Here is a 15787-nt window from a genome sequence, read left to right as displayed (position 1 = left end):
ATTCTTTATCATATCCTTTAATAAAGTGGTTAGTGTATTTCCATAAGTTCTTTGGGCAATTAGCAAATTAATTAAACTTAAGGAGGGGTCAATGGCACCCCACTCCAGTACTCTTGCCTGGAAAATTACATGGACGGAGGAGCCTGGTAGGCTGCAGTCCATGGGGTCGCGAAGAGTTGGACACAACTGAGCGACTTCCCTTTCACTTTTCACTTTCATGCATTGGAGAAGGAAATGGCAACCCACTCCAGTGTTCTTGCCTGGAGAATCCCAGGGACGGGGGAATCTGGTGGGCTTCTGTCTATGGGGTCGCACAGAGTCGGACATGACTGAAGCGACTTAGCAGCAGCAGCAGCAGCAAGGAGGGGTCCTGGGGACCTGTGATTTGTAGCCATGTTGGACAGAAATAATGAATAACCTGGGGTATATAATGAGTAGTACAACTACTTGGACTGGCATCTGAAGCAGATGGGGACAGTTTCATGGAACTGAGCCCTTAACCTCTGGGATCTGACACTATCTCCCAGTAGATAGTGTTAGAATTGAGTTAAATTGTAGAACTCCCAGCTGGTGTCCTAGAGGATTGCTTGTTGTGGGGAAACTACCCCCTCTCCCTCATTTGGTAACTAGAAGTGTCCCAAGTGAAGTGTTGTGTGTAACAGTGTTATTGAAAGTAACTTGGGTCCACTTGCCGCATGCAGTAAAGCCAGCCTACTTACACTGAATTGTGGTGAAGGAAACTCCTATGTTTATTTGCAGGGCACCAAACAAGGGAGTCCAGGCAGCTAGTGCTCAGAAAACCTGAACTTCCTGAAGCCTTTCAAGGAAAAGATTTTTGGTTTTTTTGGAAACCTTTCATTTTATGTAAGAGTACGCTGCTGCTGCTGTCGCTTCAGTCATGTCCAACTCTGTGTGACCCCATAGACAGCAGCCCACCAGGCTCTGCCGTCCCTGGGATTCTTCAGGCAAGAACACTGGAGTGGGTTGCCATTTCCTTCTCTGATGCATGAAAGTGAAAAGTGAAAGTGAAATTGCTCAGTCATGTCCAACTCCTAGCGACCCCATGGACTGCAGCCCACCAGGCTCCTCCGTCCATGGGATTTTCCAGGCAAGAGTACTGGAGTGGGGTGCCATTGCCTTCTCCCATGTAAGAGTATAATTGATTACAATGTTGTGTTAGTTTCAGGTATACAGCAAAGTGATACAGTTATGCCTATACATGGATCTATTCATTTTCTTTTTATTTTAATTTCATTTTATTTTTAAACTTTACAGTATTTTATTGGTTTTGCCAAATATTGAAATGAATCCGCCACAGGTATACATGTGTTCCCCATCCTGAACCCTCCTCCCTCCTCCCTCCCCATACCATCCCTCTGGGTCGTCCCAGTGCACCAGCCCCAAGCATCCAGTATCGTGCATCGAACCTGGACTGGCGACTCGTTTCATACATGATAGTATACATGTTTCAATGCCATTCTCCCAAATCTTCCCACCCTCTCCCTCTCCCACAGAGTCCATAAGACTGTTCTATACATCAGTGTCTCTTTTGCTGTCTCGTATACAGGGTTATTGTTACCATCTTCCTAAATTCCATATATATGTGTTAGTATACTGTATTGGTGTTTTTCTTTCTGGCTTCACTCTGTATAATAGGCTCCAGTTTAATCCATCTCATTAGAATTGATTCAAATGAATTCTTTTTAATGGCTGAGTAATACTCTGTTGTGTATATGTACCATAGCTTTCTTACCCATTCATCTGTTGATGGACATCTAGGTTGCTTCCATGTCCTGACTATTATAAACAGTGCTGCGATGAACATTGGGGTACACGTGTCTCTTTCCCTTCTGGTTTCCTCATTTTCAAATGGAGAAAGGTTTTCAAGATTGGGTGAGGAAGTGGGGGTTGTGGGGTGTGTGATCCAGTCATGGATATTCTTCTGATTGGTTGGTGATGAGATAATGAGGAATTAACATCATCAGCCTTCTAATTCTGACTGGCCTGGGATCTACATGCTTGTGGGCAGCATATGGTTAACTTCTTCCATCTGGTGGGGGTTTCAGTATCTACAAAATAGTTCAAAGAATTTGGCTCAGAATATTATGTCTAGCCCTTGAGGAGGAAGTAACAGTCCTTAATTAATGGCTAAACTATTATTTTATCTTACTTGACTGTTTGCCTTTCTTCATTTTCTCACTTCTCTGATTAAATTTACTCTTTGGAACACGTGGAGGGTCTAAGAGGCTGAATTTTCCCTACAGACCAGATGGAGGCAGAGAACATGGCGGGGGGGTGGGGGTGGGGTGGGGTCTGCTCTGAGAAGGAGCCCCGTAGGGTCCTGCTCAGTTACAAGTAAAGAAACACAGAAGGGAGAACTGGGTTTTCCCTTACACAAGTGGAACAAAGTCCAGGACTGGCTTTTTTTTTTTTTCTTAATTTCCCTCCTTTGTTTAGGACAATGATCATATACTATCAGAAAAACCAATAAAATTATTTTTATTAGAGAAGAAAAATATGTGCAAAGTACACAGAAAAGCATTATTTTGGTTATTTCCTTTTTATCAGCCTTCTTTCACTTCCATCTTCCTGATGTCCCACGGGTTCTCAACTCTGCCTGCACATAAGTAGAACTACCTGGGAAGCTTTTTGAAATGCCAGTGCTTGAGTTCCAACCCAGAACAGTCGCACCTGGATCGTGCCTGTAGGTTCTCTTTTAAAGTTCCCAAATGATTCTAAGGTGTAGCAGGGATTGCAAACCTCTGTATTTTCAAGGGAATTAAACATGAACATGGAGAAGGCACTGGCAATCCACTCCAGTACTCTTGCCTGGAAAATCCCATGGACGGAGGAGTCTGGGAGGCTGCAGTCCATGGGGTCGCTAAGAGTCGCACATGATTGAGCGACTTCACTTTCCCTTTTCCCTTTCATGCACTGGAGAAGAAAATGGCAGCCCACTCCAGTGTTCTTGCCTGGAGAATCCCAGGGACAGGGGAGCCTGGTGGGCTGCCATCTATGGGGGTCACACAGAGTTGGACATGACTGAATCGACTTAGCAGCAGCAGCAGCAGCAAACATCAACAGGTCAAAATGGCACAACTATATCACTAATTACATTTAGCTTCAGTAACTTTTTAACCAACCCTAGTAGGGAGGGTGTTGGTCATGGAAAAGCTAATTAGGAGAAACTATGTATTGTTCAGGATCACAGGAAAATTTTCGGAGAAGAAAATAGGGAACAAAGAGCCCTTCCTTGGGATCAGACTTGGGTTGAATCTTGTTACTTGACCAGTTTGGCTTGGACAAGTTACAACTGACTCAAGCCTAAGTTTCCTCATCTGTAGAAGAGAATGATAAATGTATCCTGTAGGAGATGCCTGGTACTTGATACGTGAGTGGCAACTCTATTAATTAGTAATAACAAAGACCTTACTTTGAGGAACTTACTCTAAAGAATGGGGACAAAGTCATGTCCATAAGATGGCCTGCTGAGGCCCCGCACTACTCAAGCCTCTCTGGAGGAAAGAATCCAGCACCTAGAGCAGTGTCTGGCAAATAGTAGCTGCTCAATAAATATTGGCCCTTAAAATCACAGTCTATCCTGAGTCTCCTATTTAATACAGAGTCCTACCCCTGCTTCCTCTGGACTCCTGATTTCTCTTAAAGTACCCCCCCCCCACACACACACACAATAGCACCTTTTAGCATTTCATGTAACTTATTTATTCAGTAATGTTTTATTTATTGCTAATTTCCTCCATCCACTCCCACCCCCGTCTAGATTAAGTCCCATGAAAACAGGGACTTTTGTAAGTTTTCTGCACTTTTGCATCTCCAACCCCTAGAATAGTGCCCAACTTATAGCAGGTTATTAATAGACTATCTCTTGAATGAGTCGAATGTGGCTGAGGGGCTAAAGCCCTGGAGGTGGAGTCAGAAGGTCTCTTGGGATCAACACTGAATTTCCCTGTGGTCTTAAAGGTGTTTCCTCTCTCCTCTGGGCCTGTTTTTCCTCCGGGCTCTGACCGACTTGGTTTTTCAGCCACTGGTCAAGCCGGCCGGGAGGCGTCGCGCCCCCAGTGTCCGCCAGGGGGCAGTCGCACACAGGGCCGGCCCCGCCCACTTCCCGGCGGCCCGCGGTGGGTGGACCCACGAGCCCGCGGGTACAGAAGCGGAGTCCTGCCTGCGTCGGACTCAGTTGTCAGGCCGCCTGCCCGCCAGCCCTCAGAGCCTGGCCATGTCCTGCTACATCTACCAGCTGCCCTCCTGGGTGCTGGACGACCTGTGCCGCAACATGGACACGCTGAGCGAGTGGGACTGGATGCAGTTCGGTGAGTGGTCCTTTCTGCGACCCCACTAAGCCCCCTCCCCAACCTGTCTACCGTGGTCCTTGATGTCAAGGGCTCTCTCTGCTGCTTTCCTGGGCCCGGGCCTCCCTGTGTATCCTCGGGCCTCCTTGTGTGTCCTCGGGCAGGGGCTGCCCCTTCTCTGTTGGTGATCTAGAAGGTGTGAGGTGATCTCGGACGATTTCTGCTGTTACTCAGTCTGTCGCTAAGTAATGACTGGCTGCACTTCGCTGTTTACGGTAAAGCTGAAAATTATTGCTGTCAGCAATGACTGGTGCTTACTGTGTGCCCGGCCCTGACGCAAGAACCTGACACGGATTATCTCATTTAATTTCCATAACAACTTGTAAAGTGCATATTTCTCTTACCCCGTCTTACAGACCAGGAAAAGGATTTAGAGGTAGACTCACTTGTGAGGGCAGCCACTTATAAGAGTCACTTGTGCAACGCGGTTCCTAAGTGGCGGTTCCTAAACCCTGGCGTCTGGCTCCGCCAGGACATCCTTAACTCCTTGTTCTATTTTCTTTGTTTGCGCCTGGTGATTGACTGAGGGCTTGGCATTTTGGGGCATGCTGAGCATGTGGTCCTCAGGCGCCCAAACAGAGGTCTGTACTCCAGGCTCCGCCACATCCAACTGGTGACTTTGGGCAAGTTGCTTAACCTTAATCTGAGTCTCAGTTTCTTAATCTGTAAACTGGAGGTGGTTGTGAGGAATGAAAATTGTATAAAAAGGTCTTGACACCTGCGTATCAGAGTTTCTTGTAAGAATTAAGGAAGTATTAACAATGACCATTCTTAGTTGTTTTTTTTTTTTTTTTTTTAAACCGTGCAACTGGTGCCACTTTATTTGAAAGGTAATATCTGTATTTTAAAAAACTGAGATTATGATATATACCATTTGAACAAAGAATGTAATATTTATGTATGGTGGAAAGAATAATAATACAATGAGCATGCATGTTGTTATCTATTCAGTTTGAGGAAATAATATATACTTTAACCTAGTGGTTCTCAACCAGGGGCAATTTTGACCCCTTTAGGGAACATTTCTAATGTCTGGAGACATTTTTGGTTGTCGCAGCTTGGGGGATATAGTGAGTAGGTGCCAAGTGTGTCGGTAGCTCAGTCGTGTTTGACTCTTCGCAACACCATGGACTGCAGCCAGGCTTCTCTGTCCATGGAATTCTCCCAGCAAGAATACTGGAGTGGGTTGCCATTTCCTTCTCTAGGGGATCTTCCCAACCCAGGGATCGAACCCAGGCCTTCTGCATTGCAGGCAGATTCTTTACCATCTGAGCCATCCAGGGAAGCCAAGGATGTTGCTAATTGTCGTACAACACACAAAACAGCCCCCTCCTCAAAGAACTATCCAGCCTAAAGTGTCAGTAGTGCTGAGGTTCAGAAATCCTGCTTTGAACCAGTCACAAAAATAATACATGCTTATTGCAAAATACTGAAGGAAGCAAAGATTAGCTCAAACTCTGCCGCTCAGTGATACCATCCTATCATTTGGGTGCTAATAATAATAATAACAGCAGCAGCCGGTAACATGAATTGGCTTCTAACCATGTTCCAGCAGAGTGCTAGGTGTCATACCTTCTAGTTTTTTTTCCCTAAGCATATTTATTTATGAATATACATTTTCCAAAAATCATAATTTTGTACATTCTACTAGCCTACTTTTTTCACTTACACTGTATCACAATTTCTCCTTGCCAAGCAGTATTCTTTAGCAGCACAGACTTCAATTTTTATTTCAGTGTGTATTTTTATTAACTGTTTAGTGGAAAAAAATAGCAGATGTGCTAGGTTAAATGAACAAATCAGGCCCCTGGAAAGTTGTGTCTTTCCCCTCCCTGGTCCTCAGCCTCCCCTTTCCTCCCTGCAGAAGCAGTACCTTGGTAACACATCAGGGCATCTCTGAGAATGTCTGTCATCATCTGATTTTCTAGACTGCACTGTGACCCTTTGCTCAGATGATCTGTGATTTCACTGCTTTTGACTGTTTTGTGGGTTGTGGAAAAACACTTTATGTAAGAGACTGTCTCTAGTTTTTCCGTGTGGGCCTCAGTTATGAGACCAGAACAACTTCTGTTTCTAGGATACTAATTTAGAAGGCACTCCTGTGAAGTTCTTCCTCTTCTTTATAAACTAAAAATTTTTTAAATTGAATTATAGTTGATTTACAGTGTTGTAACTTCTGCTGTACAGCAAACTGATTCAGTTATATATATTTATATATTTTAAAAAAATTCTTTTCCATTGTGGTTTATTACAGGATATAGGATATAGTTCTCTGTGCTATAAAGTAGGACCTTGTTGTTTATCCATTCAATATATAACATTTTGCATCTGCTAATCCTAAACTCGCAATCCATCCTTCCCCCATGCCCCTGCCTCTTGGCAACAAGTCTGTTCTCCATATATGACGATTAAAAAAAAACCAACAACACAGCACAGCTTCATTGAGGTATAATTCACCTACCATGCAGTTCACACATTTAAAGTGTACAATCCAATGGCATCTAGTATATGCAAAGTTGTATATCCATTTCCATATCAATCTTAGAACATTTCGATTACCCCAGAAGGAAACCCTATACCCCTCGACCGTCTCTCCCAACCCCGCAAACACATCTCCTGTTTCCTGCCAGCTTTAGGCATTGCCTATTTTGGACATTTCATATAAATGGAATAAATCATAAAACATGTGCTCCCTTGCAACTTTAGCACCTTTCCACAGTTCATCCATATTTTAGTGTGTATCAGTGCTTAATTTCTTTTTATTTATTACTGAATAATATTCCATTGTATGGAGGTACTTCATTTTATTTATTCATCTGACATTTGGGGTTCTTTCCACTGCTTGACTGTTATGAATAATCCTTCTGTGTACATTTGTGTCCGTCTTTGTGTGGCTGTATGTTTTCATTTCCCTTGAGTAGGTACCTAGGCATGGAATTACTGAGTCACAGCGTAACTATGTTTAACACTTTGAGGAAGTGTTACACAGTTTTTGGAAATGCATTTACCATTTTACATTCCCACCAGCTCTGTATGAGGGTCCCAATTTCTCCATGGCCCCCTCCATCCATGCACTTGTTACTCTCCGTCTTTCTGAGTTTCTGGCCATCTGAGGAGCCCTTCGAGGAGGTATGAAGTGATTTTTTGCTGTGGTTTGGTTTGCATTTCCATAATGACTAATGATATTGGGTGTCTCTTCATGTGCATTTGTACATCCTCGGTGGAGAATACCTCTGACCCCTCAGACTCTGGAGACACCAGAATTGCTCAAGGTCCTCAGAGGCTTCCCATTGTGATTTAGGTTATAATCCACTTTCCTCACCAGGCCCGCCCGCTCTGGCACAGTGTGAGCTGCACTGACTTTTGTGTGACTCTCCTCCCACACCCAGCTCTTGCTCACCCTGCTCCAGCTATGCTAGCCTCCTTGGTCCAGACTCAGGGCCTTAGTACTGGCTGTTCCCTCTGTCTGGGACATTCTTTCCCCATCTTCCCCAGGGCTGGTTTTCTAGTCTCTTTTAGACTTCTTTTGCTGCTGTAACCAATTACCGCAATTTAATGGTTTTAAAACAGCCTTTATTGTGTTGCAGTTCTGGAGGTCAGAAGGCCTAGCAGGACAGCTGTCCTTGCAGAGGCTAGAGGAGAATCTATTTCCTTGTTTTTTGGGCTTCTAGAGGCTGCCTGCATCCCTTGACCTGTGGCCCCTCTTCCACTGTCAAAGAGACCAGGGTAGCGTCCCCAGCTGTCTCTACCTCTGCTTCTGTAGTTTTCCCTGAATCAGACACTCCTGCCGCCCGTGTATAAGGATCCTCGGGCTCACTCAGATAATCCAGGATAATCTTATCTCAAAGCCCTTAACTTAATGCCATCTGCAAAGTCCCTTTTGTCATGTAAGGTGCCATATCCACAGACTTTGGGGTTTAGGCCACTGACATCTGTGGGGGGCATAGTCTTTCAGTTCTCAATTCATATGCCACCTTGTTTGAGAAGCTGACCCTGTCCCCCTTTCTTTCTTTTTTTAATCTCATCTCCATGTTTTATTTTCTTCATCTCTCTTAACACGCTATGACCTTGTTCCTTATTTGTCTATGTTCGTCTGTCCCCAGATAATGTAAGCACCATTAGGGCAGGAACATCACCTGTCTGGTTTGCTTCTGTATTCTCGGTGCCTGGGGCAGTGCCCGGCCAGTGCACACTCAGTACCACTTGAGTGAATGATGGGCTGAAGGATGTGGGAATGGTGAGGACGTAGGATGGCCTGGAGCCCCGTGCTCAGCCAGCTGTCTGTGCTGAGTCAGAGGTCACTGGGCTGGGAGCCAGCCATGCCCCCCAGGTGACAGCTCCTTGCCAAGGCAGCGCTTCATGATTTTCTGTTCAGCACAAGTAATCGTGATTGTCCTTCCAGCCCTAAAGAGTCTTGGCTTCTGCAAGTCTCTTTTTTGTTGTTGAGATTGAAAGACCTTACTGCAAATTCCACAATTGATTCTTTTTTTTTCTTTAATGGCATTCTAGCGTTTTACTATTACAGATAATGCCAGTCATTTTAGAAGCGATCATCCCTTAGGGGAGATTGTGATACTGGGGAATGGAGGTGGAAAAATCCATCAAGTGATGCAAAAATCATACAGTCACAAATATGCAAACTCTTTGGATTTGACAATTTTGGCAGATAACATGTTTGCCTCCTGTTTGTTTCCCTATGATTGTGACTGCATTGATGTTTCCCCTTGGGGGAAAACAGGCTTCTTACTGTTTGACTCATTCCTGCTGCATTTCGAGGGGTCCTGGGGCAGGGATTCCTTTGTTAGATGGCTCCTGTTCCTCCTCTCTCATGCATGCACCAGTCTTCGTGTACAGCCCTGCTTTGTCCCTGCCCAGCTGTGTGACTTCAGGCAAGTGACTGCCTCTCTCTGAGCCTTTAGTTTCCTCATCTGTAAAATGGGGATGAGTTGCTGAGAGTCTTAGGGGACAAGACACTCTCCCTTTCCCACAACCAGAAAGGAGTCTGGTTAGTCCAGACAAGGAGCACTTCATACAAGGGCGGATCATTTCAGGAGACTGTTCCCTCTCTGCTCCAGAGAGCGTTGCAGATGGGCAAGGTTTTTCCCTGAGTCCTGCAGGACTCAGGATCCCAGACCAGAAGGGATGGTCATCACGTAGTGTTAACCTTCGGGGATGAAAGCAGGTTTTCATAGAGTATAGATGGCTTAACAATTACAGCGAGCATTTATATCTCAGGTATGTTATCCTATATGTATAACTAATCTAATCCTTGCAACAACCGCTGAAGCAGGTGGCATTGTTTTCCTCATTTGAAAATGAGGAAACTGGGGCACAGGGAGAGGTGAGGAGGCGCCTTCGCTAAGCACACTGCAAATAAGTAGCAGAGAGAAGATCTGAACCCAGGCCTCAGAATCCAAGGTCTAGGGACTTGGTGGTCCAGTGATTAAGACTCTGCACTCCCAATGTAAGGGACCTGGGTTTGAACCCTGGTCAGGAAACTATATCCCACATGCCACAATTAAAGATCCGGAGAGCCGCAACTAAGATCTGGTGCAGCCAAATAAATATTAAAAAAAAAAAAAAAGAATCCGAAGTCTGGTCCCTAAGCCTGTGATTGTAACATCCATCCTGCTGACATAAGCATGTATTTTTATTTCTGATAGAAGAGTCTACAAGAGTATAACCAGTGCTTTCCTTGGGGTCTTCCAAGTGGGGTGATCATGGGGGCTTTGATTTTCTCCCAGTTTCTGAATGTTCCACATGTGATGACCAGGTTGTGAGTGTTGGGCAAAGAGCCAAGGACTCAGCAGGGCACTCGGCAGTGACTCATCCCACTAAGATCTGTATCTTGTCTTAACCCTGATTTCAGGGTCTTGTTAAATGCTGACAGGTTAGTGCTGTGAGAGATGTCACTTTCACAGAGCTACAGTGTCCACACTGCAGGGCAACTCCGGGTTTAATTCCTCTTCCTCCCACGTTGCCTGTGAGGAAAGTGCAGCCCACAGAAGTGAGGGCTGCCGCAATGGAGCCCTGGGGGTGGCTTCTGTTCCTCCCATGACATCATGCTGCCTCCAGAGAGTGGGAGGTGAACCTGTGGACAGACCTTGTGTGCATGGAGGGCTGGGAAGAAGGGGTTCCTTCCTCTTCCCTCCACTCTTTTGTCTCTGCCACTGGAAGCAGCCCCTGACCCTGCTGACATCACATCCCACGGACCAGAAATCTGGTCTGGGGTTTCCAGTGACTAAGGTTGCAACTCAAGAACTTTCCATCTCTAACTGGGCAGTTCTCCCAGAGGCTTTCTCTCTGTGGGAGGCTGTCACAACCTTCCCCATTCCTCCAGAGGAACAGGGACTGTCCAATAAGATCATGTCCCTCCCCGGCTCTGAGGTGTTTCATGGTGTCCTGGTGTCTGTGGCTCTTAGGATCAGGTTCAGACTGCAGCCTGGCATTCGAACTCCATTGTTCTGTGATCCTGGGCTCTTGTCTTGCTCTTCCCCACTCAGTTCACTTAATGTTTGTATATTTTCAAACAGAAAAGCTCTGTGGACTTCGGGTTGACTCACCACTGTATCTCTGGAACTTGTCATAGGCCTGGAGCGCAATAATATTTTGTTGAATGAATGTATGACTTGATGTTTCACATAGGTTTCTGAAATCCTGAAACTGAAGTCTGATTGTTTGTGTCCTAGTTTAAAAATAAATAAATAAATGCCTGCCTCATTTCAGGAAACTCAGCAGAATACTATGTGACCACTCAAGAATGCTAAATATGAAGAGCTTGTAACCAACTTGAAAAATGCTTACAGTATAATGTTAGTAAATAAGGTCTAGATACACATTCTGTCTTACAGTCTGCAACAACTGCATCCAGAGGCACACCTGTATGTTTTGGGGGAGAGTCTTAGAAGTGGAAAGTATCCTAGTGGGATGCTGTGTCATTTATTAGCTTTTTTGCCCCTGTGTTTTCCAAGTTTTCTTTAGCAAACAACCATTAACTTTATAATAAAAATGAAAAGAAGGAAGGCATTAGTTTTAGTATTGTAGACAGCGCGTGCATGCTCCATTGCTTCAGTTCAGTTCAGTTTATTTGCTCAGTCGTGTCCGACTCTTTGCGACCCCATGAATCGCAGCACGCCAGGCCTCCCTGTCCATCACCAACTCCCGGAGTTCACCCAGACTCAAGTCCATTGAGTCAGTGATGCCATCCAGCCATCTCATCCTCTGTCGTCCCCTTCTCCTCCTGCCCCCAATCCCTCCCAGCATTAGAGTTTTTTCCAGTGAGTCAACTCTTCGCATGAGGTGGCCAAAGTACTGCAATTTCAGCTTTAGCATCATTCCTTCCAAAAAAATCCCAGGGCTGATCTCCTTCAGAATGGACTGGTTGGATCTCCTTGCAGTCCAAGGGACTCTCAAGAGTCTTCTCCAACACCACAGTTCAAAAGCATCAATTCTTCGGTGCTCAGACTTCTTCACAGTTCAACTCTCACATCCATACATGACCACAGGAAAAACCATAGCCTTGACTAGACGGACCTTTGTTGGCAAAGTAATGTCTCTGCTTTTCAGTATGCTATCTAGGTTGGTGATAACTTTTCTTCCAAGGAGTAAGTGTCTTTTAATTTCATGGCTGCAGTCACCATCTGCCGTGATTTTGGAGCCCCAAAAAATAAAGTCTGACACTGTTTCCCCATTTATTTCCCATGAAGTGATGGGACCGGATGCCATGATCTTCGTTTTCTGAATGTTGAGTTTTAAGCCAACTTTTTCACTCTCCTCCTTCACCCTCATCAAGAGGCTTTTTAGTTCCTCTTCACTTTCTGCCATAAGGGTGGTGTCATCTGCATATTGAGGTTATTGATATTTCTCCCGGCAATCTTGATTCCAGCTTGTGTTTCTTCCAGCCCAGCATTTCTCATGATGTACTCTGCATATAAGTTAAATAAGCAGGGTGACAATATACAGCCTTGATGTACTCCTTTTCCTATTTGGAACCAGTCTGTTGTTCCATGTCCAGTTCTAACTGTTGCTTCCTGACCTGCATACAGGTTTCTCAAGAGGCAGGTCAGGTGGTCTGGTATTCCCATCTCTTTAGGAATTTTCCACAGTTTATTGTGATCCACACAGTCAAGGGCTTTGGCATAGTCAATAAAGCAGAAATAGATGTTTTTCTGGAACTCTCTTGCTTTTTCCATGATCCAGCGGATGTTGGCAATTTGATCTCTGGTTCCTCGGCCTTTTCTAAAACCAGCTTGAACATCTCAAAGTTCACGGTTCACGTATTGCTGAAGCCTGGCTTGGAGAATTTTGAGCATTACTTTACTAGCATGTGAGATGACTGCAATTGTGCGGTAGTTTGAGCATTCTTTGACATTGCCTTTCTTTGGGATTGGAATAAAAACTGACCTTTTCCAGTCCTGTGGCCACTGTTGAGTTTTCCAAATTTGCTGGCATATTGAATGCAGCAGTTTCACAGCATCATCTTTCAGGATTTGAAATAGCTCAACTGGAATTTCATCACCTCCACTAGCTTTGTTTGTAGTGATGCTTTCTAAGGCCCACTTGACTTCAGTCATGTCCATCTCTTTCCGGCCTGCCAGGCTCCTCTGTGCATAGGATTTCCCAGGCAAGAGTACTGGAGTTGGTTGGCAAGCCCTCCTCCAGGGGCTCTTCCCAAGTCAGGGATCTAACCCAAGTCTTCTGCATCTCCTGCATTGCAGGTGAATTTTTTACTGCTGAGCCACCAGGGAAGCCCATTGTAGACAGTAGCCCCCTGTACATTGTACACTGCTTCAGAGTTGGCAGAGTGCTTTTTAGATCCATGGCTCTCTTGCTCCTTGTAACAGTTTTTTGAGGATGGCGGGCTGTGGATTCATTGATTGATTCATTCAGTTCTCCCTGCCAGGGCTGGGACTTAGAGGTGACGAGAATGAGATACCCAGGGCAAAACTATAGGTGGCATCTACTCTCCAGCTGCTTCAGGGGCAGGACCAGCCCCGAGAGTGAGCACTTCCTTAACGTTTGCCCCCTGGCTGCCTCCACGGCCTCACTTTGGTCCTGGCCCTGCCCCCACTCTGTGCCGGGCCTTCTTCTCTGTCCTGAGGCTCTAACAGTGCCTACATGGGGCTTCTTTTTGGAAGGGAAGACAGACAAAGTTCTTTCACCTTCTGTTACACTTGAGGAAACCGAGGCTCCCATCCCCCTGGGCAAGTGTCTTGCCCATAGCAAATAAGCAGCTAAAGCTCAAGACCCCTGACCCTCTTGTCCAGTGGTTTTTCTCCTAAGTCTTGCATGGCCACCCAGGGTGACATTTACATTCAAGTGTGAGCATGCTGGTCCTGGTGGTGTTGAATGACTTGGGCTGCCGGTGGAGCCCAACTCATGGTGGAATTTCAGGTAGAGTGAGGGGCAGGTGGCTTTGTGATGGACAGAGCCGGGCCAGCATGGGGTCCCTCTGGTGGAGGGACTGCCCTTCTGACTCTTAAGTATTTTTTCGTGCTCACCTTCCAGCCTCCTACGTGATCACAGACCTGACCCAGCTGCGGAAGATCAAGTCCATGGAGCGGGCCCAGGGTGTGAGCATCACACGAGAGCTACTGTGGTGGTGGGGCATGCGGCAGGCCACCGTCCAGCAGCTGTTGGACCTCCTGTGCCACCTGGAGCTCTACCGCGCCGCCCAGATCATCCTCAACTGTGAGTCCCCACAGTCCCCTCACAGCCAGCAGGAACTGCGCTTTCTGGCCTTAAAAGCTTTCCTGATCTTAAAGACATTTCTTACCACCCAAGTAAGAAATTAATAACAGTGGTCACCCCCAGGGAGAGGAATGGTGCAGCCAGGGAAGCAGGAGTTGGAGAGAGATTTTATTTTATTGATTTTTTGATTGTCAGTCTCTTTTAAATGTCATCTTTTAAATGTTGGTTCTCTGTTGCAAAAATAAATAGAAGTTTAAAAATAGCTATAACATAACAATTCAAGAAAGTCGGCAGTAAAAATTATTTATATCCTCATCCTGTTTCCCAATTTGGCATCCCAAGAAGTAACCACTAGTTACAATTTCTTGTCTGTTTTCCCAGAAATTTTCTAGGCAAATGTTTATATGTATCTGCAATGCTTTTAATACAAATGGCAGAGAGAAGACCATGCACTCAGACGGCCCCTTTGTTTTCACCTGGCAGTTGATCTTCCAGGCTGTTTCATATTGAGATCTTTTGTCAGCAGTGACATTGTATTCCTATGACATACTGTATGGCGATTTATTGATGGGTGTTCAGGCTGCTTCTAGCAGTTGCCTATTGTATACAGTGTTGGGACACACACCGCATTTGCACACATGTGAATCTAGTTGTGGGATGATTTTCCCAACATTGGAATGGCTGCGTTGAAAGTTTGTATATTTTAAGTTTTGATGAGTTCAGTACCAGTGTTACAAACTGGCCCCCTACAGATATGGCCATGGTGGGACTATATTAACAGGTAATAAATAATAACCCCCTTACCTTGAAGGGTGTCAGTGAAACTGAAAAAATAGAATATGTCAAGGGCCTGGTGTTCAGCCAGTGTTCAGCAGAGGCAGGGGGATGGGGGGGGGCGCTGATAATCTACACTGGACCCCCCAGCCCCATGTTCCCAAAGAGACCCTTTCAGTGTGGGGCAGTGTGCCAGGCCTCACAGGAATTTACTGAGCCCCTGCCCAGTGCCTGGTGCTGTCCGAGGTCCTGGAATACAGGTGGGAAAGCAACAGGTCCTCTGTTCTCATGGAGAGCATAGTGATGGGGAGACGGCAGACAGGAAAACAAGTAAAAATAAAGGGAGGGAGTGACTGAGTAGGGGAGCCTTCTAGAACATGGTGGTCATGAAAGGCCCATCTGAGGAGGTGAAGTTGGAGGAGTGAAAAGAAGGCACCTGTGAGAGGAGTTGGAGTAAGAGAACCCAGGGGAGAGGGAACAGCCTGTGTGAAGGCCCAGGGGTGTTGAAGGAACTAGCAGAAAGCTGGTGTGAGAGGTAGACAGCGGGGCATTCAGAGCCCCACCGGCCTGTGGGAGACCTGTGGGCCCTGAGCTGGGAATAACCTGACTGAACCAACAGACCTCAGTTCAGCACCTGCCTTCTGGAATCAGGGAGGGCTTCCAGGAGGAGGAGGAGGGGCTTAGAGCCTTCCATCCTCAGAGATAAATCAGGAGCTATCAGGGTGGCCTATAGGTGGAGACACACAGTGGTTGGTGTGACTAACACCTGTCCTGTGTAACTGCTTGCAGATCCCTCTTTGGCTTGTCTGCAGCCCCAGAACCTGACATGTGGTACACTCTGAGTTGAGTAGATGTGCTTTCAAACATTTTTCATGTTTTGATAGAATTAGTGATAAACTCTAAATGGGATCAAAAAGAGGTGAGGAAATTTGTGCCTGTCCAAGGATGCTAAA

General features: G+C 45.8%; 1 protein-coding gene across 3 annotated transcripts in view; it reads left to right on the top strand.

The window, feature by feature from the left end:
• The first annotated feature begins 4196 nt into the window (after positions 1-4196).
• The window catches only part of IRAK2 (interleukin 1 receptor associated kinase 2), a 56013-nt gene continuing 44422 nt past the window's right edge, over positions 4197-15787 (top strand). For 2 of the 3 annotated variants that reach the window (NM_001075696.2, XM_059879630.1), the window contains 2 exon segments: positions 4197-4331; positions 13878-14060. In NM_001075696.2, the coding sequence (NP_001069164.1) occupies positions 4238-4331; positions 13878-14060 (277 nt within the window). In that variant the 5' untranslated portion in view covers positions 4197-4237. 3 annotated transcript variants of the gene reach the window in all.

Source organism: Bos taurus, chromosome 22, assembly GCF_002263795.3.
Source record: "Bos taurus isolate L1 Dominette 01449 registration number 42190680 breed Hereford chromosome 22, ARS-UCD2.0, whole genome shotgun sequence".
In the NCBI taxonomy this organism is placed as follows: domain Eukaryota; kingdom Metazoa; phylum Chordata; class Mammalia; order Artiodactyla; family Bovidae; genus Bos; species Bos taurus.
The sequence above is the reverse complement of the archived record's forward strand: the minus strand, read 5'-3'. Positions and strand labels throughout refer to the sequence as shown.